Source organism: Motacilla alba, chromosome 4 (assembly GCF_015832195.1).
Source record: "Motacilla alba alba isolate MOTALB_02 chromosome 4, Motacilla_alba_V1.0_pri, whole genome shotgun sequence".
Taxonomy (NCBI): domain Eukaryota; kingdom Metazoa; phylum Chordata; class Aves; order Passeriformes; family Motacillidae; genus Motacilla; species Motacilla alba.
The window spans coordinates 46,725,206-46,749,239 of NC_052019.1; the positions used below are offsets into that span (position 1 = coordinate 46,725,206).

Consider the following 24,034-nt stretch of genomic DNA (forward strand, 5'->3'; position numbering starts at 1 on the left):
GTGCCTTTTTCAGCAGAAGCCCTGCAGGATTTCAGCAACAGACCCCACATCTGGGCGTCCTGGAGGTTTCTGTCCTTTCCCAGTGAGGAAGGATGTGCTGGGGATGGAGAGCTCATGTGGTGCACATCAGTGGCCCCGTGTGCCACGTGCTCACCAGGCCAACTGCTGCAGAGCAGGCGGCATAGCGGCTGATTGCTGCCTCCTGCTCAGGAAGAGCTGCTTCCTCTACCTGGCTGCTGGCTTGTTTTGTCCTTTCTCTTCCCTCCCAAAGCTGATAGGAGCATAGTAGCCACTTGGAAACCTTTCCTCCAAGCTCAGGTGTGGCTGTGGTTGGGCAGTCTGCTCTGGGGTTAAAAGGGACTGAACCATAGGTGTGGATGAATATTGGTTTAACCTGCAGCCTCATGTAAATCCCTTTCAGACCAATCTCCCCACTCAAAGTTAGGATTTTTAGTTAGTACCGTTGCTGTTGCACCCTGTCTTACGTCTAGCTGTGGACTGATGGTGAGGAGGGGGTGAGAAGAGGAAGGCCTGAGCAGTGGGAGAAGGCTCAGCTCACTGTGGTTTAGGCTTGATGTGAACTGTGTTGCTGTAAGTGCTCACTCATCTGGTTGTACTGCGGGTGGCAGCTTTCCTTGGGCCAAGCAGTAGTTTGACCCCACAAGCAGCCTTGGGGGACTACCCCTCTCTGCTCCACAGCTGTTATGAACGGCTGCCTTTTCTGGTAGCCATCCAGAAGGACTTGGTGGTTCCCTAACAAGTGGCTGGAAGATACATGGGGGGAGATGCATGCTTAGCACCTCTGAGTTTGTGATCTGCAAAGTGTGATTGTTGCTGCACATGCTGTCAGCACTGTCCTGCATGTGGCCTGTGCCCGGGGGAGGCAGGGGAGAGAAAGGTGCTGCTATTTTTGTTCCAGTGGTGGTTTATGATGGTTGTTTCATTGCCTAGATAGCTTACAGTGGGTGGCATTCACATCAGACAGTACCCCACACCTGAAAAACAGAAAACAAACAAAAGCTGAGATAAGCGGTGCTTTAAGGAAGATCAAAAAGTTGCCTGCATGTTTCTTCTTCTTTGGGAAACCTACAGTACTACTGACAGATCAAATGCAGGTTTAGGTGTGTATTTATGGGGCCTTGGTGGGCCCCCTTCTTCCCCTCTAAAAATGGCAAATGAGTGGTATTACTGAGAGGATATGACAAGTTTGGTATGAATCATCCCATCAACACAGGAAAGAAGTATACTCTGAAAAAATTATTTTTGACTCGAAGTAGATGGTCAAATGTGGCCTCAGGAGTTGCTGGGACAGTGCAGTGCATGGTAGGGGACAGTAAAATGGCTGTGTTTCAGGCTGTAACCATATGAAACACACTTCTTGTTATATATAAATCTCCCTAACAAACTTGCAGTGGTCCACAGGGTACTTTGTGAGCCTGTTTTATTCTCATTTCAGCTTGGCTGTGCTGAAGCAGCCCTTGCTGGTGCTCAGCATATACCTCTGTATGTGGCTGTATGTCCAGCCCTGTTACCTCAGATGGGCTGAACCCTGCTGGCCGCATTGAAAGCGTAGCATTGCTGAGCTGTGCTCTCCTGCTAAAGGCTTATGTGCATCTTCATTTCACTTGCATAACTTGCATATGTAGGGGCTGCTCTCTGCTGCTATTGCTATGCCACAAGTCAGCCTCTAAACTTAGCTCTGAGCCAAGACATCTTCCCCCAAAGATGCACAGCGCTTCTTTTCGCCGTCACTGCTGACAGGAGGGGGTTATATAATTCAAAGTTCCTCTTTCAGTGCTCTGCGGTGCCTGTGCTTGAGTTTTACCCTTCTCATTCCATGCGTGGTGACCCTTCTGTTGAGGCAGGGGGAGCGGTGCCAGGCTGTGCCGGTGTGGGCAGCGGGTGCCTGGCACGCACGGCTGCAGGAGCTGCCACTGGTGTTTCAGAGGGCACTGACTCTGGAGCTGTCTCTTCTCCGATCTAAGCAAAATCCTGTGCCAGCTGGGCAATGGGGAGAGATTAATGACTGCCTTGGAAGCCAGTTTTCCAGCCTACTGGCCGGAGGGCAAGCATCATGATAGTTGTAGCAGCTGGTTTGGAAAGGAGGGAAATGAGGGGAAGATAAAATTGCACATCCAGAATGCCAGGGTAGCCTGTGTCCATGCTTTGATGTCTTCTCCCTCCACACCCTCCTGTGGGTTAAAAATGAAACTAGACTGCATTTATAATGGGTGTGTGAATATCTGTATTTAGCTGCTGCGAGCAGACTCCTGGACTGAATCCTTGTATGTGGAGAAATACAGATTGGCCAAATGCAGGAATGGGTGTTTTCTGTGCTCTCATTGTGGGGACACACAGACACATGTCATCTCATCAGTTTAGACATCACAGCCTAACAAATTCTGACATACATGTATGTGCTGGGTTATGAAAAGGGATAAAGGGAGATTAAATACCCTTTAATTCCTCCTTAATGGTCCTGAAGTGTCTAAGTCATGGTTAGGGCTGTGGGAAGAAGGCCCATTTGGGTCTGCAGTGAGGACACAGGCACACAGGTTTATTTGCAGTGAAATAAACAAATGTAGCTGCCTCTAAACCTCTGAAATCGATTTGCAAATCCAGTGAAGCTTCTGAAGGGACTGAACATCCTCCCTACGGTGCCCATTGCAGAGGGCAGGAGCCATCCATGCACCTTCAGGAAGACCAGGGCAAAAGATGGGGTTCCTCCTGAGTAGCAGATGGGGTTTGCATGTGGAGCAGGTAGCTCAGAGGAATTGTTTTCCTCCTGTGCAACACTTCTGCATCCACTTTTGCATGGCGTGCTTTAATCAGCAGCCCTCCCCTCTTGGCCCCCGGGCCTTGAAATTCCACAAAACCCAATTAAGAGAGATGAGAGAGCTCTAGCATGTATACATATGAAATTTCAGAAGGCTGAAAAAGAGACTCTTAATACCATAAAGCCTGCCCTAAAGTAAAATTTGCATCAGAAATCTACATAGTTAACCCCGTGAGGAAGACAGCGTAGCTGAGTACAACTTTTTCCCCCCCCAGAGGGGTAACTTATCCAGGTCTGCTCGGTTTGGCATCAGCCTGCTTGCAGCTGAGGAGTGCTGCAGAGCAAGCCCTGTGCCTCATATACAGCCTGCAGAGAGCATCAAGGAATTGTAGCTCCCACTTCAGAGACTGTGCTGCAGTGTCCCAAACAGAGCAAAACAAAAAACCTCCCCAGCCTGAGAAAATAATGCAAACTTCTCTAGGTTGGTAACCAAAAGCAGACTGGGTGGATGAGGTGCTTGTGTAGACTCATTAAAGGAAGTATTCAAGACTGATTTAATTATCACTTACAGCTTCATCACATTCAGCCCAGGATTCCAAGTACGGACCTGGTGCTACACTGGCTTGTTTAAATTGTCTATCGTGAACTATCCCGAGAAAGACAGACACCTTTAAAAGAATTACAAGTGAACCAAAAGCCCTCAGCAAATCCACTCCTTTCTGTATGGCTTGAGTGTTGAGAGAGGGAACTAGGGATAAAGCTTTATTCCCCTTCCATGCTTTTATCTATCTCTTTTGCTATCTTGTTTGTATAAGATACAAAATTTCTCCTCCTATTATCCTACTTACAGCTTAATCACATACTAATTGGGGACCTTACTTCCATTGCTCTGCTCTTTTTCGAGTCTCTGTATCCTCCCTAAGAACAGTGCACAAGTACCCTCTTCAATTAAGAGAAATTAAACAAGAGCTTAAAACTCTCATCTGAAGGCTTTACATGATTCCCTTAGTTGACAGCAATGGGTTTGGCTGTAAAGTGGCTGAAAACTGGGGAGGACGGTGGTGGGGACCGGGCAGTGTGCTGGGAACACAGGTATTTCCCTGCAAAAACACGAGGCCTCAAAGCTGCTTTTTTTATTACCTCCGGATTCTGCAAAGGGCTGGTTATCTCACGCTGCGAGCCAGCATGATCAAAGCCCCGGGAAAGGTCAGGCATTCCTCCAGGAGTGACACTCAGCTGCCTGCCGGCAGCGCTCCTCCAGCCCACAGCTCCCACAGCCTGGCCACGGCACCGAACTGAAATCCTTTATCTTGTTAACGAGTGAACCTACAGATTAGCCAGCCTGGCCTTAGCTTGATGTCGAGAGCATGTAACACCTGGCCTGGGCCTTCTGAAGAGGAAAGGTGGTTGTTTTTGAAAAAAAATAATGTTGTGGGGGAGGCAGCATTTCCTTCCTCTGACTTAGTGCGAGAGAGTTAATGCTGATAAAAGCTGTGCTCTGTCTCTGTGCTACACCGAGGGGCTGCTCTCCTCATGTTCTCAGCTCCCAGTTCTGTGCAATTGATAACAACGGTGAGTGCCAAAATCCTGGGCAGATGAGAAATCATCTACAATCTCTTCCAGTGAGAGGATACTGTTTTCTCACTGATTTGATAAACTCTATTTGATAGACTGGCATTCAGTTTCTCACTTGGAGCTGGCTGTCCCCCACAAGCTGCTTGTGCATGGACAGGGAGGTTTGGGAGGGCGAGTGGAAGGAAGAGGTGTTTGAGATGAGCAAATCCTGTCTGTCTCTGCTTCTGCACGCGAGGTGCCATAGTTTTGCATCTGGGCTAGTTCAGTGGCATGGGAGAAGTACATCCCTCAAGTAGGGGTGACAAAGATTCACCCCATGTCTCATGGTCCTGTCTCTGGCTGTCTGGAGGCTGACTGGTTGGCACAGGGTATTTGACATCTTTGTCTTCAGGCACGGATGCTGAAACTCTGAGAAAGGCAAGGGGAACTCTGCCTGTTTCATGGTGTGAGTAGTGTCTTGGCTGTAAGGTGGTGGAATTATGTTAAGTGCCTGAAATTGGGGGTAATTTTCAGTTTCAGATGAGGCTAAGGTATCCTTATTCTAGTTGTAGGATAGAAGTAAGAGGGCCCATAATTTTTCTCCATCAAAAAGGGTACTTTTGCCGTAAATAGGAAAATAAATTTATTTATTTAGAGCAGAGCACTTGATTCCTTGATTAAAAGGCTTAAATGAATGTCCCTTAATCTGTCTCCCAGCCTGTTTCTTGAAAAAGGGGGCAGTAAAAATTTGCCTCATCTGCAGATAAACATGGCAAACTGTGTGGCTGGCTGTGGACATGCAGCCTCTCGAGCAAACTCAAAATGTCTGTGTGCAGCATCCACGGGGCCTGCAGCAGGAGTGCCTGTGTCTCCTGCCTGACTGCCAGATGATCCTCAGATCATCCAGTTAAAAAGTCTGCTCCCTCTGCAGGGCAGAGGTGAGGGTCTGGTCCTTGCCTCTGAAATGATGGCAGTGGGGAAGGAGTCTGCCTGTTCTGGTAGGAGCAGGGAAAAAAAACCCCAAATAAAAAATTGTATCCAGTATGTGGTTGCCAGCCTTGCCCACCTTGCTGGTTGGGGTGGCAGCTGCAGGGGTTGCTGGTGGGAGCATTGCTGGCAGAGCTTGCCCAGGCCCAGTGCCAGGCCAGACTGGCACTGCAGCAGCTTCAGGGTTTGCTGCCCCACAGCAGCCGCTGTAGGATGGGCAGGTCTCATGCAGATCCCTTGTGTGTCCACACCAAAAAAGGAAAGGATTAAAGTTGCATTGGGGCATCTGTGGCACTCTTGACCATTTGCCCTGTCAGCAGTGGAGGGGGGTGAGGGGCTCAGTGCTTCCCCAAGCTCTCCTGGCACGAGCTATTTTTTTTTGCCTGATAAATTGTTTAGTGGTGTTTTGCGGACTCTAACACACTGTGTTTCTCTCAAGCACAGCCTTTATTGCAGTGAAAAGTAGCAAGGAGGGATGTAGTTATGATAAGAAATTGTCCATCCCGGCCTCTGCCATGCTTTGAGGAGGGAGTTAATTGCACAGAAGAAGACTAATTGAACAAAAAATCAAACTGTTGGTAATGACAGGGTGATGGTAAACTTTGGAAGTGCCTCTTTAATGCAGTTGATCATAACTCTCAAAGAATGTTGTTTGATTAGTAGGATTGAAATATAATTGCAGGGTGACCCATTACTACTAGGGAGCTCTATGTGCAGCTCTAAGCCCATCTGGAAGGGTGATTTACTGGAGGTTTGGGCAATGTGGCAATTTAGGCTCTTTTTTACGATGTTTAACTTCTACCCATGTTATAAAGCACAGCCCAGGGCTTTTATGAGAACATAGGTGCCTGCTGCACAAAACTTAGGTTGTGGGCCGGGTGTGGTTTTTTGTTTTTAAGAGTAATTTTAAATTTTAAAGGCAGCTCTTGAATTAAAAAAAAAAAAAAATTCAAGTCTAGCAGCAGGCAGAAATATCCTGTGCAGGATTTAAAAGGCATCACGTGTCTTGTGCATACCAGCAACCTTTTTTTAAGCCCTGTGGCCAAGTGGGTGAAGAAGCTTAGAGGTGACAGACCAGATTGAGTGGGGTGGGAAGAGGGAGTAGGTGAGCCCCATGTTTCTTCCTGTCTCCCCCATCTCATGGGCTACCACCCCAGCCACCGGAGTGTCTTCAGGTCAGTGCCCAGGACAGCCATGCACCTGCATGGGTAAGGCCTGAAAGCTGAAGGAAATGCTTGGTTTTGGGGAGCCTGAGGGTGCTGTGCAGTTAAATGAGCCAAGCAGGGCCAGGAGGCCCAGGAAGCTTCCCAGGGCTGAGTACAGGGCTATGGAGCAGAGGCAAGGATGGGTGGTGAACAGGGCTAGTGAAGAGTTGGAGGAGAGCCAATGCCACCAACACAGGGAAAAATGCATTTTCTTAGAATCATAGAATATCCTCATTTGGAAGGGACCCACAAGAATCATCAAGGCCCAAGTTCTGGCCCTGCACAGGACACCCCAAGAGTCACACCACATGCCCAAGTTTGTGTCTAAACGCTTCTTGAACTCGTGTCAGACTGGTGCTGTGACCACTTCTCTGGGGAGCCTGTTCCAGTGCCCAGCCCCCCTCTGAGTGAAAAACCTTTTCCTGATATCCAACCTATAGGTCCCCTGACACAGCTTTGCTTAGGGTCCTCAGGACTCCTTGGGTCACAAGTGTGTGTTTCAGTGAGGATAGGCAGCTCTTAGGGGATGATCTAACTCCAAAGCTGATGTAGGAGCATCTCTCCAGGGCTCCTTTGTTGGTTTCCCTCTGTGTTGGTTTCCCTCAAGGCAGGGCTTGCCATGAGGTTGCCATATCAGCTTTTTGGGGAGCAGAAGAAAAACAGTTTCTTAAGCTTAGGAACAGCAGTTTCCTAAGCTGCCCTGGGAGAGATGCACACAGGCACAAAAGTGGGGTGCTCTATCTTATCTGGATATCCTTTTTCCACTCCAGCTGCAAACAGGTAGCTTGCACAGGTCCATTATAATTACAGTCCTCTCCTTACCTGAGTCATCTCCCACCATCAGCCCATGGCTGGGAGGCATCAGTCTGGATTTTTTTATGGCTTCTAAGATGCCACTTGGCGAACAAGGCTAAAAATAATGAGCATTTAGATTTTGTGTCAGTAGCTCAACATCCAGCTGTGTTATGTGGTAGGATTATTGCTACTCCTTATTTCAAGAGTCCAAATGAAACATTCGGCATCGATGGTTTGGGCCAAAAAAAGTGTTTTTAGCCTTGCTTCTTTTAGTCCATGCCTTGTTCGGGTCATTAATTGCTTGTCCTTAGCTGTGATTTTTGTATTTTTAGCTACATAAAAATGTAATTTTAGGGCATGTTTTTGTGTCTTATTGATGTGACAAACCCTCGTGGGAATGATCTATAAAATTAAGTTAGTAGCTTTTCAACACTTTTGTTTGTACTGAAATCATCTTGTACAATGTGGTAGAGAAATAATTCCTGTTGTGACCTTCTGCTGATGGTTCAAATAACCTGTCTAAGACACATTCTGTTTCTGGAGGGCCCTATTGCTTTAATTCCTGTTAAAATTGGTTTTGTCTTCTGTGGAACAGTGCTGCCGAAATTAAGTACTTGCAAATGCGTTTTACCTCCAGATAAACGTTGCAGTTTGCATTTTCAATCCCAGTGAAGCTTTAGCAGACTGCTACTTTTGGCCTAATCATTTGTACATTTTTAGGGATTTTTTTTTTTTTTAGTTTAAAAATGAATATTTTATTTTAAGCCTTTGGACCATCTTGCCCACATCCAGTGATGGATGTCTAATGAGATGACTTTTTGCCTCCACTAAATGGTTATATTGTTTGCACTGATGTATGCTAAGACTTGATGCATTAAATCTTTGGTCATTAGCCGATGCCATTAGCAGAAAAGTCTAAATCACTTAGAGCTGGGACTTAAGACTTTTCATTAAAACCTGAATTTGCATGTTATTGGATAAATCTGTTAATACGGTTTAGCCGGACTCAAGGAAGTTACTTAAAAACTTTTTACTGTGCGTACTCAGGGTCAGTGATGCCTGAGAGCCTCGAATTTGGAGAAAATGTCCCCTCCGAGGGCATGTGCTGAGCAACCCCTGCATCCATCCCATCCGGCCCTGCCTGCCCCTGCCACCTGTAATGCGGTGCATGCAGCCCCAGCTGTCAGCACTGCACTTCATGTTGAGCTCAGGTCTGCTCCACTGCTGCCAGGAAAGCCCCCTGAAGGAGCTAAAATCCCAGCAGCAGGGTCTCCTCACCTCATGGCTAATCGGGGCAGCCACCTTGGAACTAGAGGGGGTTTGGCCTTGGCACTGGTTTCCCTGCAGGAGTCTTCAAGCAGCGTCACTGAGGTGGGGAACAGGGCTTGCCAGGAGCAAAGGCCAGCTGAGAGGAGTCATCGATGTCATCAAATTCATCACTCCTCTACCATCACATCCATTCCTCTATTTTTTTTCTTTTTGTCCCTGGTTTTTTAGAGGGCGGATGAGGCAAGAGCACTTCCAAAAACATCAGTCATGTTGGGTAGCTTGACCAGCCCAGTGTGATCTCTGCTTTGCTAGAAGTAAGAAGATGCTGCCTGGTCAACCTCTAAGTTGCAGACTTAGCCATGGTGGACAGAGGTTTGGAACACCTAAAGGTGCTCGGACAAGTGATGAGCCCTTGTCCTTACCTCCTATATGACAGAGCTAAGATGTTTTCCCAATACATGTCATACTCTTGCATTTTCTTAATCAAGAACATCTCTATTCAGCACACCTTGAGAACTGCAGCTCAGAGAAAAGTTGACCCATTTCTCAGTTTTCTGGGTCTCTGATAGTCTTTGTTATGACATATGGTGTTGGATAGGCTGTAACATAGACTTAATATAAATACATTTAAGAGAGGTCCTATTTCAGGCACTTTTGATCCACCGTGTGTGCAGTGCCAAAAGGCATCTTCCTGTCACCAGGGTGCAGGATGGATTTTTTTCTTGGTTCCCCCCAGGAGCCTGGGTCTGTATCCTGTGGGACTTGAGGAGGCCAATGAGGAAAAGTCATCCCATCCTGTGACGCATGTTGTCCGCCAGAACAGAAATGCTGGGCTTCAGAGGTTGTTGTTGGACAACCTGCTTTCACACAACACTTGTGTGCTTATGTGGTAGATGGAGTTTTACTTGCCTGAGCCATTTCCAAGGTTTGAACATCGGACTGAAGCACATCCCTCCGCCTGTGAGAGAAGCACATGATCTTGTGGGTCTGAGTATGCCGGAGAAAATGCCAAAGTTGTTGTGAGCAGGGATCCTGATAACCTCGAGGCAAGAAAAACAAGCTCATGTCTTTGTCTTAACTCAGCAGACAGCTCTGGTGACAGAAACCAGAGCAGCTTTGTCCCCAGGAAAGAACTGAGGATGGCACAAGAGGTGAATCCAGGAGAGAGTCCAGCCCCTTTCCCCCTACTCAGAACCCCTGGGGGTCCCTGGTCAGATTCTACTTTCCCCCCGCCCCCCGGCAAGCTGCTGGGCTCTGGGCACTGGCACCTCTGATGTCCAGTGGGCTTCCTCTGGTGGCTTAGGACAATTGTCCTTATTGTCCAAGCAAGTAATAAGCCAGAATTCTGCTACCCAGGGGCTCAAGCTTGGGTTTGTTAAAACATTGCTGGGCCTCTGTTCTCTTTAGCCAATAACGAACTGAAAGTGTTCTGGACAGGTCAGGAAACAGTGGGGAAAACATCTTTCCAGCTGATGGAGTTGCTTGTATGTGACAAGGATGCACTAGGCTAAAGAAGGGATACTGTGCAGGGTAAAGGCCCATGGGCTGTGTCACTGTCCAGAACATTGGTAGTGGCAGCAGTCCCATTTACCAGGTTTTTGGGGGTGCTAAGAGACTCCTGGGGTTGAGTGTGTGATTTGATGATGCAGGTTCCTGCTTGCTGGGTGGGGGCTTGTCTTTACATCAGGAAAAAGATGAGCTGTTCAGAATGGCCAAAGTTAAAGGACCTTCTTGTAGAAATCAGAGCTTGAAATGAGCGTTGGCTGTCAAATTGTGGAGTGTTTGCTGGCAGCTGATCTCCATCTAAGAGAATTCATTGCTGAGTTTAGAGAGTGAAATAAGGCATTGCAAAATATTGTAACAGGGAAAGTTTTTTCTGTGAGCATGTGGCTTCTCTGCTGATTAAATGCCCTATCAGTGATATTTCCAAAAACCATGGGCTGTGTAAAACTGGGTGTAATATATATACACCCAGTTCTCTGTATATATGAACTCACAGTGCAGAAATTGATGTGGGCTTGTCCTCCCCTGATCAGAGCCTTACAAGCAAGACCTGCCTGGTTCCCCACACGGTTCACCAGCACTCCAGGTCTCCCGACAGCCTTCCTGAGCACGCAAGAACAAACAAATTAAGAAGTCATGGGAGAGAAGAAAATGGAGATAGCAGGGGATTTCTAATCAAGCTATTTTAATACTGGGTGTGCTTTAATCACTTACTTAATGGCAATGCTTAATGAACACTTGAAATAAAGCATGTTTCTGTCAGATATTCAACACCCGTGTTTTTAAAGCTGTCTTGAGGGAGCTCAAATGCTTATTACAACTTCTCAGCAAAAAAAAAATCACTGTTGTGCTATATTAATTTCCAAGATTGAAGGGGAGGGAGGGGTGAAAAAGTTGGAAAAAGACAAAAATGTAGACAAGCCAATAAGTGGTGGTTTCTCACTAATGTTGCAATTAACCTGAATTTAGTGACTGATTATAATCCATCTAGACAGATATTTATTCTAGGCTTTGTCAAATCACACTTATGCTTTCCTTTGCAATGCTCCCCTGGCTGTTGCATGGAATTTTTTATTGCACACCAATCCTTTGGGATTCAGGCAGAGCAGTTTTCTCCAATTCTTCTTGCCTGTCCTTGTATGCTTCCTGCTCTTTCAGCCGTGATGCCCCTTTGCTTCAGGTGCTGATCTCTGTGCCTGTGGACTGTGGAATGGTCCTCTTGGTCATGAAGCTGCCTTTCCATGCATTGCAGACACAGCCACTTGCTCCTGGGCTTCCTGAAAAGGAAAGTGGTGTGAGCAACTGGAAAAAGGTCACAAACTTTTCCTGCTCTCAAATAACCATGGGAAGCTCTAGCACGCATCCTGGGTGCCTCCTTTACCTGCTGATGATGTGCTGGCAACTTCTCTCCCAACTTCTGAGGGCTCCTGGCATGCTCTGGCTCTGGTTTCATGATGCAGTGTGTCCTTGGGAGATGGGGAAACTTTCAGTAGTTCCTTAGAGTAATTTTCTTGTTCGGCCCTTTTCTGACTTCCAGCACTAAGTGCAACTTAGTTCCATCGTGAAGAGTTGAATACAGTACATGAGGAAAAGGAGGACTTTTTTTCTGACCTCACCAAGCCATCAGTCTACCCCCTGAAATGTGTGGTTTTGATTTTAGTTTTGTTCTGAGTAAATGTTAGCAGTTGTGGAGCTGAAAGTTTCACATCGGCATCGATGCAGCATTTCACTGCACCTCCTTAAAATGGCGAGTCCCTGGGGTGTCCCCCCTGCTGCTGGTAAGCCTGAAAGGTCAGTGAGATAAATGGCCTCCTGCTGCCCAGTTGTGAAGCAGGGTTAAAAGACTGCACCTTTTTTATTTGTCTTTCATAAATCTCAGTATTCCTAAGCCCCTGTTTCCTGTGAGCAGTGTGTTCCTGTGGGGGTGCTTTCCTATCCCTGTTCCTTTTAGCTTCAGGTGAGGCTAAAAGCAGGGCTGCAGGCCACCCCCGACAATAGCCATTCTGGCATTTTCCCACCTGCACTGTCCAAGGATTGGAGAAGGTTTTGAAAATTAAACATAAAATTATCTCTGCTGTCAAGAGCCTAGAAAGAAGCTGGCTTTGGACATAAAACTCTTTTCTCTAAACATGGTTTAGGGACAGGGGAGTAACCTGAGCTCTCTATATATTGACCTGGCTGCATCTTTGTGAAGTTGTCAGTGAAAAGGGATTGTACAATTGCTCTCAGGGAGGTGGCATATTGTGATTGCTATTACTGCTGCTGCTGATGAGCTTGTTTCCTGTACTGGTAACTAGTTTTGGCCAAAACGCGTCACTGTTACCTCCTCCTTTTCCACCACTGGTACTCCTTTGCTGCAGCCTGTCCATGATGAACCCAGACATGGGCCTGGTTTTGACATTGCTCCAAAATAACATTCTTCTTGATCTTGCATTTTTATTGCAACAGCTGGTAGGCAAAGGCATAAATACAGAGTTTGTTTAGCTATTAAAATGCTGTTGGTATTTTGACTGGACAGCTGAAACTGCTGTCTTCTGGGTTTGCCGAAACCTTCAGCCTAAGGATGATTTCAGGGCTCCAGAAATGAGAACAGGGTAGAAAAGGGATGATTTTTTCTTGTCTCTTTAGATCAAGGTAGCCTCAAATTCTCCCACAATAACAGCACCATTTAGTTCTTTTATTTTGAGGTACTACAATAGCAGCAGTGGAAGGGTTTGGAGATGTTTTGGTGCTGGGTTTATTTTTTAAGGAGCTATCTGCTGTGTTTGCCCCCTAAACTTAACTTTGCTGTCAAAAAGTTGAAGCGGTTTTTTCAAATGACTCCCTCTTTCAGGAATGAAAGGGAATGCATGCATTTATTCCTCCTTAAGTTGGTTTGGTTTTTTTTTTTTTTTTTTTTTTTAGTTGACTTATTTTAGTCTTAATTGAGAAGACCATCTGCTAGTATCTGTAACCAATGCATAACTTACTGACAGAAGAGGAAGAGTGGACAGGCTGGGGCCTTTTTTTTTGGCCTTTTAGAAGCGACTTCATGTTAAAAGAGGAAAAACAAAAACCAACCCAGCACCTCTTTGGATGTTGACGAGGGACGCTTGGGTCTTGTGTGCAGAGAGGCTTGCTTGCCTCATGGTTTTCTGCAAGCTCCCTGCCTGCCTGCGACCTCCTTTGTAGATTTGTGTCCTTTGAAGGGTCATTAATTTAATATCTTTCTCTGTGCAGCAGCTGGAACAAATGGTGGCCCCAGCTCCAGCAGGAGCTCCCAGCTGCCCGCCTCGCCCAGCGCTGACCTACAGGCATTTTTGCCATGGCTGTCTCAGTCTTTTTATAGTTTTTGCACACTTGTTGCATATAAGATACCTTACAGGTGTGGGCCTTCAGTGAAGCATTAGCTGGCTGTTTGGGGAGGGCTTGAGGTTTTTTTTTTCTGGACTCTTGCCTTTCTTCAGAAACATTTCAAAAATGAGGGAAAACTTACTGGGTTCAGACTGAATTTGTGCCACAGCATTTCACCATGAACTCACCAGAGATTAATCTGAACTGTCTCACAGTGTGCTCCTTGGATGAGAGGGCAGGCACATGTCTGAAATGGTGAGTGGCTCTGTGAGTGCAGGTGCAGTACTGCCAGCGCAGGGCACTTGCAGGGGTCACCCAACCATGTGGCAGCAGCTGTGCCAGTGTCGCAGCCAGGGGATTTCTCACTCTGCTCCTTGCCCTGGCCAAAATTCCTGAGTAAGTTCAAGTTTTACCACTTGCAGACTGTGATTGCAGTTTGCAAGGGAAGTGTTTGCTGTTGTCCTGACCTGTTCCTGAGTTACTTTAACACAGCAATAGTTTTAAACAGGTGTCTGGTGCATAGCAAAGCTCCTGCTGGGATAATGCCGACTGCTGCGTCAGGACCCTCTTCCCTGCAAGCTCTTACCCTTTTCCCACCAACATTGTACTGGGGATTTTTGGGTTTTATTTCAGGTCAGTCATAAACTGAATAGCAGTTTCCTCTTAGCCCTAACTGGTCAAATAATTTGGCTCCTGCTGTTTCCAGTACAGTTGGTGTCCTTCACGGGACTGTCCCCTGCCTGCACAGCCTCAGTTCAGCCTGAGAGCACATGCTTGGGAGAAATAAAAGATGCCAACTGGGAAGGCCAAGCTGATGAGAAAAAGTGTCCCAGGGAGGGCCACACAGATGCCAGTTTCCAAAGGATGCTGGCGTGGTCTGTGCTGCAGGACTGTGCTCTGGGACTGGAGCCCTGGTGGCTGTGTAGTCTCTGAGAAGGAGACCACCGAGGTTGAGTCACTCAGGAGTGTCCCTTTGAGCTGAGTGCTGTGGGGCACAGCTGTGTGTCCCTAGGCCAACTGAAATAGGCTATCCCTTTGCCATTAGCCTTTAGTGTTTGTAGCAGGTAACACATGCATGATAAGGTGTCCTAAAATATAAAAGGAGGTCTTCAGGTTGTAAACAACGGGTGCTCATTTTTAGTAATTTGATTTTCCAAATTGCATATCTTGTGCTGTGCTGTATGTCCCATTTCCTTTACTTTCCAGGTCATGTGAAGAGCCTTAGGCACAGAGAATGGAACTTCACTGGTGTGGTAATACACCATTTATGTGGCATCAGAGCTGTGCTAGGGACAGCTTCAACAAACGTTTCAGCTTCTACAGATTGTCTTGGAAATGAGAATAGAAATGGCAATTTCATCCTCATTCACTTTATTGTGGTTTTAGAAGCTGCTTGAGTACCTACTTGCACCAAAATGCTATGTTTTGGTGGGTGGATGAAGTATAATTTCGGTACTGAAATACTGAAGAACCTCATGTAGGACAGTGCATAATTATGTAATTGTCTCATTGAAGGCATGTGGACTGATCAGGTTTTGCAGATTATTAGGCTGTGCTGAGGAGAAAAGACACTCTGGACCATGCCTGAATTAGATATAAGTATCACCAGTGTGCCAGGGAGAGCTGGTGGTGGGCTTGGTCAGCAAGCCATGGGGAATGGAGTTCCCCCTGCATGGAGGTCATGTTGACCAAGACTGAATCTCTGTCAGTCTCTCAAGTGTTTCTGCAGCTGTATGCATTGTCTTTGGAGGATTTGGGGAGACAAATGTAGTAGGGATGCCATGTTTGTGGGAGGAGGAAGCCAATGGGTAAAAACTGGGAAGCAGTAGAAGCAGTCTTATCAGCACAGTTTGGTACCTCAGTGTAAGGTAGGATTTGGCCATGGTTCACAGCCTTGGAAAGCAGTAGTGCCCACTGGGAGCAGTAGATGTTGGAAGGGGCTTTGGCAACATCCCCAGTCTGGGTGTCCCCAGGGGAAAGGGCACAGGGCAGTGTCCATGGGGACTGGATGGGGTGCCTGGGGCCAATCCCTAACTGGAGCAGGGGGTGGGAGGGTTAAGAGGGTGGCAAGAGGGGCTTTCAGGTGTCTGCATATGAGGTCTTGGTCTCCTGCCCTGAACCCCCTCTGTGAGGAAGGCCCAGATAAGTTATCTGGATTGCCTTGTAGGGCAGGTGCCGTAGCAGAACAACTTCAAGTCCATACAGCTTTTGGAAAATATGTCATCGGGCCTTTCTCCTCCTGGTTTCATTGTGCATGTGTCACCCTGTGTGTCCTCCTGCTGTCAATCACTGGCCATCTCAGTGGAACAAGAGGGAACGGGGAGGCTCAGCCTGTGCCCAGTGAGCCCCTGTCTTCTGTCTCGCTGGGGCGACCAGCAGGATTTAGCTGCCAGAGATCCCCGGGTCTTCCCAAGGCAGTGTGGGGCAGGCAGGCTGGGAAGCTTTGCATTATTGCTATTTTTTATTGTTACTTTTATTTCCTCCCAATTTCTGGCTCTGCAGACCTCCAAATGCTCTTAATGGAGATATGGCCCGTTTATATGTTAATTTTAAGCCCGCTGACAAGCGGTTTGCTTTTCTCCTGACTTCTCACGGTTCCTTCGCCCGTTGAAAGCCGCTGCCATGGGCTTAGGGGATAAGGTGCCGAGAATTAGAAAATAAAATAAAATCTGCAGGATGCTGGAGAGCGAGGGGGTACAGGGATTGGCATGCTCCAAGTATAAATGGGTGATTTCTGAAAGCAAGGAATCCTGATACCAGGGGCGTGCATGACAATTACATCCAGTACAATACAAAATGTTAATTACTAAATTTTGAGAAATTAATGCTGATTAGCAGCTGTGTGTGTGTGTGACCTAAATACATCTATTGCTTATCTTTATTCATAATATACAGTTTATTGTTGATAAAGGAATGGCTGAATGGTGGGCTGGCCCACGAATCTCATAGCTAAAGACTGAGGCCCGATTTGTAAATCGTCTGAAATTTGTTGGCATCTGTTTTTTGTGGAATTTATACGGATGGGGAAGATGAATAGCAGTCTGAGCTATCCCCTTTACAACTCAACTCATAGATATTATTGAGAATTCATATTGCTTTTATTATTTGGTCACAAAAATGGACCTAATGCTTGTTGGCTTTAAAACACCTACTAGCGCTGCTTTCTCTCTCCATCTTGCAAAATATAAGACAAGGCCGAAGCTTAAATTAAAATCCTCAGGTTCTTATCTCTTTCCCACAGGAAAGCAAATCTGTGTTGAAAACCGTAAAATTAAGAGGAGAGCAAGGATAGCATAATTTAGCAAAAATTCATGGCACCAGATTCTGAGCTATATGACTGGAGGGATAGGTCAGACATTAAGAAGATACTGCCTGCTAATGCAAGTTCCTTAAGGTGGTGCTCTGGAAACAAGGAAAGCAGAAAATGCTGCACTAGTTCCTGTTTGCTCCCTTTCCTCTACTCGTACCAGCCTTAACAATAAATTGAGTTGTCCATTTAATAATCTATCTGCTTCCAGAAGTCCAGAAAAATTATGGACTTGTGCATGGAGCTATGTCTTCACATCTGCTTTGTGACTGAATTTCAGTAGTGAACTCAATGAAAATGAATTTCATTGACCTCTTAAATTATATATTTTTTAAATTCCTTGTGTTTGACAGGCTGTCCTTGCTGTCAGTGTGTCTGTCTGAAGGATAGCTTTATTTTTTTTGGGGGGGGGGGGGATTTATCAAAAACCTGTTTGTTCCATAATTATTTGTACTAAGGGGCAAGGTAGAGTGGCAGGGCACAAATGAGAAGTGCCTGTTACATGCTGGCATCATCACTACAGCTCGTCCCACCGTGGAAAGAGCAACTTGAGTTTCAAGCAGCATTAATAATGCAGGATTTCATTGGGATTGAGGAGTTCTGTTGTCTTGCAGTCTTGATCTTAGGGGGTAATCTTGGACAGCATCCTGTCATGCTGCCTGCCTCCTCCCCTGTGCCTCTACACTCTGTGAAGTGCTGGTGGGAAGTGTGCATCTTGCCCTGCAAGGACATCACCTTATGGCACCCATTTCAGGACCCTTGTGGGTGTTTGTAGAGCTTTGAGCTCTCCTTGATCGAGTCAGAGGCCTCCCAGCTGTCCGGCGCGCTGCCATGCCTCCCGTTAAACTGACCCTCTTGAGAGGCCACTGCCAACTGCTCATATATAAAATCAGCCTTCTAAGGGTGACCCTTTAGTTACCCAGTAGACAGACAAGAGTTTTCAACCAGAGTTCATAAAACTGCAAGGGAGAAACTTGCCATTCCTCTGGTGTTGGCAGGGGTTTGTCCCAGCTGTGCCATGCCACGGCCATGCAGGAAGAGCCTTGGGGAGGAAGAGGGAAGCTGATGAAGCTTTTAGGCTAGAGATATGGCAAACCTGTACTTTAAGCCTTCTTTTTTTAAACACTGTTCCCGTAACCAAAGGGTTTCTCCAGCACTGCTACTGACTCTGCTGTCCTTAGGTCACAGCCCTTGGTGCACATTGCCTGCCTGCCCAGCACGTTGCTCCTCCTGCCCTGCAGCTCTCCATTTGCCATTTCCGCAGCCCTGTCTCAATGTCTCCCAAATGCCTTTCTTCCTGCTCCCGGCCCCCACCCATTTCCCTGCATTTCCTCAATATCTGCATCCCTCTTCGGGTGCCAGTGGTTTGAGGATGCCGATTCTGGCAGCAAACCTGCTTTCCATCCACTAGCCCCAATGTCATGTCTGTCCATCTGTTTCCCCCGCTTCAGTAATGCAAATATTTAAAAATAGCATTTTGGAAATGTTGGGTGGTTGGTTTTTTCCTAAAGCAGAAGCCTCACCTCGCTAACACAATTTAATTTTTGTTCTTCTCTTGCAGTCCAACAAGGTGCCCGTGGTACAGCCTTCTCATGCGGTTCACCCCCTCACCCCTCTTATCACCTACAGTGATGAGCACTTTTCCCCGGGGTCACACCCGTCTCACGTCCCCTCTGATGTCAGCTCCAAACAAGGTGAGCCCATCCTTTCCCAGCACAGTGAGGATGCAAGGGTGGCCCTGGTGCCCTTTGTGCTGCTGACAGAGCCAATATTACCAATTTGTAATATTTTAGAGGGAGGCTTCCAGGTGCATATGCCCACTTTCAGAGATAGTAATTCTGCCGTAATGCTGATGCTTAACTTGGCTACTTAAATTTTTATGCTCCTTCTCATGTGATAATTTGGGTTTGATTTTCTCATCAAAGTCTTTCAAAATCTCAGTAAATAGCAGCCAGTCTTCACCATCTCCTGTGGTGCCCAAGGCTTGCAGCATGCAAATACAGAAAAGGCAACCATCTCTCACCTTCTTGAAAACAGGGGACAGGTGCTTCAGTAGTGGTGCTATTGGAAGCTCTTTCACTTTATGTCCTTGTATTCTGGATGTCCATATTCTTCTATATGTCACTTAGCATAACCAAAGCATAGCCCATAAAAATAGTTTTGAGCCTGTGCAAGTAAAAGCTTTACAAATCTGACATCTTTTAACCTTCTTGTGGTGGGTGCCTTCTGCAGAAATCATCTTTTTAGATGTCCGAGTCATGGATGTCAGTTTTCTCTGCACCTTCAGGACCCTTTAAGGCAAACACAGAAGCCTCCTAGATCCAAATCTGGGAATGTCAGACCAGCCCTGCTCAGGGTCAGTCTGCAGGCCCCCAGATAAGAGCGGAGAGTCTCCAAGGTGTCAATCCCAGCCTGTGCCAAGAGCTGCTGCCCAGTACCCAGGAGAACACAAGGCATTCCTGGGAAGGGTGTGCTTGCTTGCAGTGCATTGCAGGAGCTGGGGAGGGATGTGATGGAAGTTGGGGAGGTGCAAGGGGAGGACTGGCCATGGCCATCACGGGTCTGAGCCAGGGTTTGGTAAGAACCTGAGCAGAAAAAGCCTGCATGGGAGAGCTGGTGGGGAGGAGGGAAGGAGAGAGAGCAGAGGCTTTATAAAGGCATTCACTGTAGTCTGGATACCTCTGCATGGGCAGGAAGACTGTCAGTGCCAAGACTGGTCCTGGAGGGTGCCTCTCCCTGCCTCTCTCTGCGCTCGCATGTCCCACCATGTGCTGTGGCACCCATTTGACAAAATCCTGAAGCTCTGCTTTACCTGGGCACACATCCATATGCACAGTTGTCCCATTTATCTGAAGAGGGTTTTAGTCATCATTGTTCAGGGAGAGAGACTTTTTTTGTTCTGTCTTTCCCTGAATGCCTAGGTTTTATTTTGGCTGTGCTATGGAGATAATAACATGGGCTACATCCAGAAAATGCTATGGCCTGGTGGCTCTCTGTGATTTTTGTGTTTGTTGGTTAGGTTTTGTTTTTTTCTAGGGAGGGGAAATACAAAAAGCACTCTGCCTGGAAAGCCTGGCCTGTAAATACGTATATAATATCTATTTCTGACTTGGAAGAAGCAAATGGAGACCTCCTGTCCTCATTTGTCTTCCTCCTTTGCATCAGTGCCCAAGAGAAGAATATTCACACTCATTCCTTGAAATCCCAGGGGTGCCACGCGATAAGAGAATGGGATTTCCACCTCTTGCAAAAGCTGGCTGTGACAGCTGGGACACAACCCGCTGCTGCAGTTTGTGAGCTTAAGAGGTTTCTGCTTACTGTGTGCTGAGTTTGCCCTTCTGTGCCCCATCTTTTTGCCTTTACCCCAGTTTATTTTTGTATTCCTGTACAGGAGACCCCAACTGAACACCATCTGGTTTGTTGGTTTTTTGTTTCTGCTGCACATCCTCTCTTCTGCTTCTTCTCTACCGCCTCCCCTGTCCAGCATCCCACCAGTCACGAGTGCAAGCCTGCTGAGGGCCTCTGCCAGGAGGCACAAAGCTCATTGCCCTCTGGAGTTCCTGAACGGGCCCTTGATCCCTTTGCTCAGTGTCTGGCAAAGATGGAGATGGATGAAGTGGATAATGCAGGCTGGAGACTACTGGTTTTGTCTGGGATGGTCTCCTTGATGTGTGTGGTCTTTCCATCCATACTCCCTGTTTCGGCGCCACCGGCGTGTGGGAGCAGCCACAGTGAAGTAGCCCCTGCAGTTGCTGCAAAGAGAGGATTTTTTTTTTCCTCAGGTCCTCTGCCAAACGCCTCCAACCATTGTTTCTGTCCTCGCCTCCCACTGTGGGTCTGGAACAAGGCACTGCCCTGGCGCCCTAGCCCTGGTGCCCTCCTCCCACTAAAATCCTCAAACAAGGGCATCCACAGCAGCTTGCCCTCAGGACTGCCTCTTGCACCCAGGGCACTTTGGGATGGACACACAGCACCACCTTCCTAAAGGCAGTCACTTCTTTATTTTATTTTTTTTAATATTAATTTTTATTTAATTTTATTTTTTTTCTTAACCCTCTCAAGAGAACTTGCTTTGGAGGGCACTGGCCTTGTGGTAGCTCTGTGTGCTCCTGAGTGCACTAGGTGCAGGTAGCCCTCCATAAGGGGCCAGAAGCTTTGGGTCAGCCATAATAACAACTGTGCACTAGTTAGGAGAGAGCAGTGTTGTCTCCATGGGTCAGAACTGCAGATTCTGGGGAAGGAGTGGCCCAGCTCCTTTTGCAGAACTTGGTCTGGCTGGGGCAAGGTCATGTCATCACTTCCAGGAGCATCAGTCATCATCAGAGATGTGAGAGATGAGATGCTGGGCTTCTTTTACATCTTGTTTGGTTTTCTTTTCTTTTAACCTCTCAGAAAGAGTGCTCCCTGTCATGTAAAAGCCCTGGGATATGTAAAGTGTTTCCTTTCCTGTCAGCTACCAGCTGTTTTACACCTTTGAAAAGACAGCTGGCCAGAAATTCAATCCTCACGTAGGTTGTGGTTCCAAAACTGAAAATTCAGGTTTTTTGAGACAATGACACCACTGGTATTATTTTCCATGCTTTCCTGTACACAATCCTGGCAGATATTCTTCAGATTTTGTAATTAAATTCAGAAGATTTAAGTACAAACTGGGCAGGGGAATAAATCAGTAACATCAGTCTATAAACTAAGTCTCAAGGTAGCACACACTCAGTCTTGGACCTTTGGAGTGCCACTACATAAATATTTAATACCCTTTTAAGGCAGCTGATTTAACATGTGAAGTAGACTTAACAATTCCTTCTGTTTCACCCCCTTTCCCCAAACACATTTAAATAAACCAATGTCTTTGTGGCCTCTGCAACTGTAATTCCATGTCTCCTGGGGGCACAAGGTTTAGGTGAAGAATGGAGACCACAGACCCTTTTGGGATAAGGATTAGCTTTAATCTTGAGGTGATTCTTGCAGTCGTAGGACTCTGTGTTCTGGGAAATGTGAGCTGATGGATCATTCCTGATGGGACTCTTATTTTTCCATGAAATACTACCATTGCAAAACAGATTGACCTTGGAGCCCACAGGAGTCAACTTGATGAAGAGCTTAGTTGGAACTGGAGTGACAATTGGAAGCCAAATGAATCATATCAAGTGTGACCATTACAGGCCTGAAATGATTCTTAATTAACCACTGATCCTCTGTGGTAGCAAGTTTCCAAAATCTGTGAATCCATAAGGGATCCCGTGGAAATATAAAAGTAGCAATTTACCTAATCTAATAGCTGTGCTGTGCTGCCTCTTTGACAACGCTTTATTTTCCCCATGTTTCATGATGTGTTAGAAGAGGTCCTCAGGATCCTGTTGGGTTTGGTGAGACCATTGAGGGGACAGTAGCACCTAATGCACTTCACAGGAGATCTAAACTTGCACAGGTCCTTAGCCATGCATTTATTTCCTCCTTCCATGTTGTTTTTTTCTGGTATCTCCCTTTGAATTGCAGTATCGTGTGCAAATTGTTTTAAAGGCGGCCCGTGGAGCCTTTTGCTTTTAACACTAACCAAGACGGTGGTTATTCCTTATCCACAGCACTACTTCCACTGTAGTACCAGCTGGGAACTGCAGGTCATATATGGAGTATTTTGAGGGGAACCTGACTTGTTCTTCTGTGCTTTTTAACAGGCATGTCCAGGCATCCTCCAGCTCCTGATCTCCCTACCTTCTATCCCTTGTCTCCAGGGGGGGTTGGACAGATAACACCACCTCTTGGCTGGTAAGATTTTTTTTAGTTTCTTTTCAGACTGGTGCATGTTCACACCATTTGCTATTGTTGAATCAATTGCAGCAATTACAATTGCAGCAAAATAATAACAATAATAATGTCATTCCAGTAAGAAATTGCTACTTTATTTTAGTTGAAAAGATGAAAAAAAATGTCGATCTTTGAAATTAAATGAATCTATTTTTTGAACACGTACAGGAATTGAAGTGTGTAGATTTCACTTTGAAGTCTGTATGTTTCTTATGGCTCAGATTTGTGGCTCTTAGCTTTTGGAAAGATAGCAGAAAACACTTCTCAAGTAATTAAATGTAAATTTTAATAAACAAAATTGCAATTACTGAGGAGAGGGGAGGTAAGAAAGAACTTTGAAGTGTGTGTGTGTGGGGGGGTAAATCTTAAAACTGCCCCAAATGGAGAACAAACTTTTGCAGCCTGCTGCTTTTTACAGTTTCTGTATGGAGAGAAGCTTCTGTCACTGGGAGATCTTGCTGCTCTTGCTAATACTAGCACTCTCATGATCTCTTGCTGCCACTCAGGGTGTCATTTTCCTTTTGGAGGAAATGCAGTATTTTCAGAAGAATGGATTTGGCAGGGTGCTTCATGTCTGCTTGGGGTAGATATGTACTTGCCTTCAGTTCTCTTGGAGCAGGGAATAAGGCAACTCGGCCCCAATTTCAGTGCTTTAGAATCTGTACTGTGACTGGTCTGTGCCCGTGCAATGAGGGATGCAGATTTTTTAAATTTTTTTAACGTCTCCATGGGAGGGAAACATGATCCAGAATGACAACAGAGGGAGAAAGTAGAGAGCAGAAGATGGTGAAATGTTGTATTGCTGGCATATCTTTCAGGAAAGGCCACATGCCTTTTTGGAACAAATAATTAGTAGATATCAAAGTAAAATATGGAAGTATCTGATTGTCTATTTTTTTAATTTTTCCCCCACCTCTCTTCCCCATTTTGCTGCTTAGCTGACTCCTCACTTCCCACTGCCACCAGGCAGTTGCTAGCATGCATTTTCCAGATGTGGTCAGTCATTTCTTCTGAATGTTTTCTCGGTGCAGAAACTGGGGGGAGGGAAGAGGGAAAAAAGAAGAGGAGAGACAAGATCCAACTTTACAAGGCTCAGGGATGTGTTCAGCAGCACTCACCAACAGCAGGACATACTCAGCTGTCCCTTATGCTATGGCTCCCTGCTGTGAGGTAGCACTGTTGAGACTTCCTTCAACTTTTTTTTTTTTTTCATTTCCTTTTCCCTTTGAGTGCTGTTCATTTTCCAGTAATGTGCTGCAAGAATGAAATCTGTGTCCTGAACCTTACAAAGGCCAGGTTCCATTTTTTCTCATCTGCGAGCTGATTGACCAGTTGATAAGCAACTGTTTGAATAGGATTGATGTGTGTGGTGTCCCTCTGGCTGGTAGAGGTGTTTGGGCTGAACTGGTACTTGCTCACATTACCATCCCATGCTACTTCAGGGGGTTCATTGTAGCCATCAAGTAATCAAAATGTAGTGATGATGATAAAAATTAAAGA

At 46.3% G+C, this 24,034-nt stretch overlaps 1 protein-coding gene across 1 annotated transcript in view; it reads left to right on the top strand.

Moving 5' to 3' along the window:
• The window catches only part of LEF1 (lymphoid enhancer binding factor 1), a 75,783-nt gene that overhangs the window by 22,741 nt on the left and 29,008 nt on the right, over positions 1–24,034 (top strand). Inside the window, 2 exon segments of the mRNA XM_038136377.1 lie at positions 18,291–18,423; positions 22,405–22,495. Coding sequence (XP_037992305.1) covers positions 18,291–18,423; positions 22,405–22,495 — 224 coding nt within the window.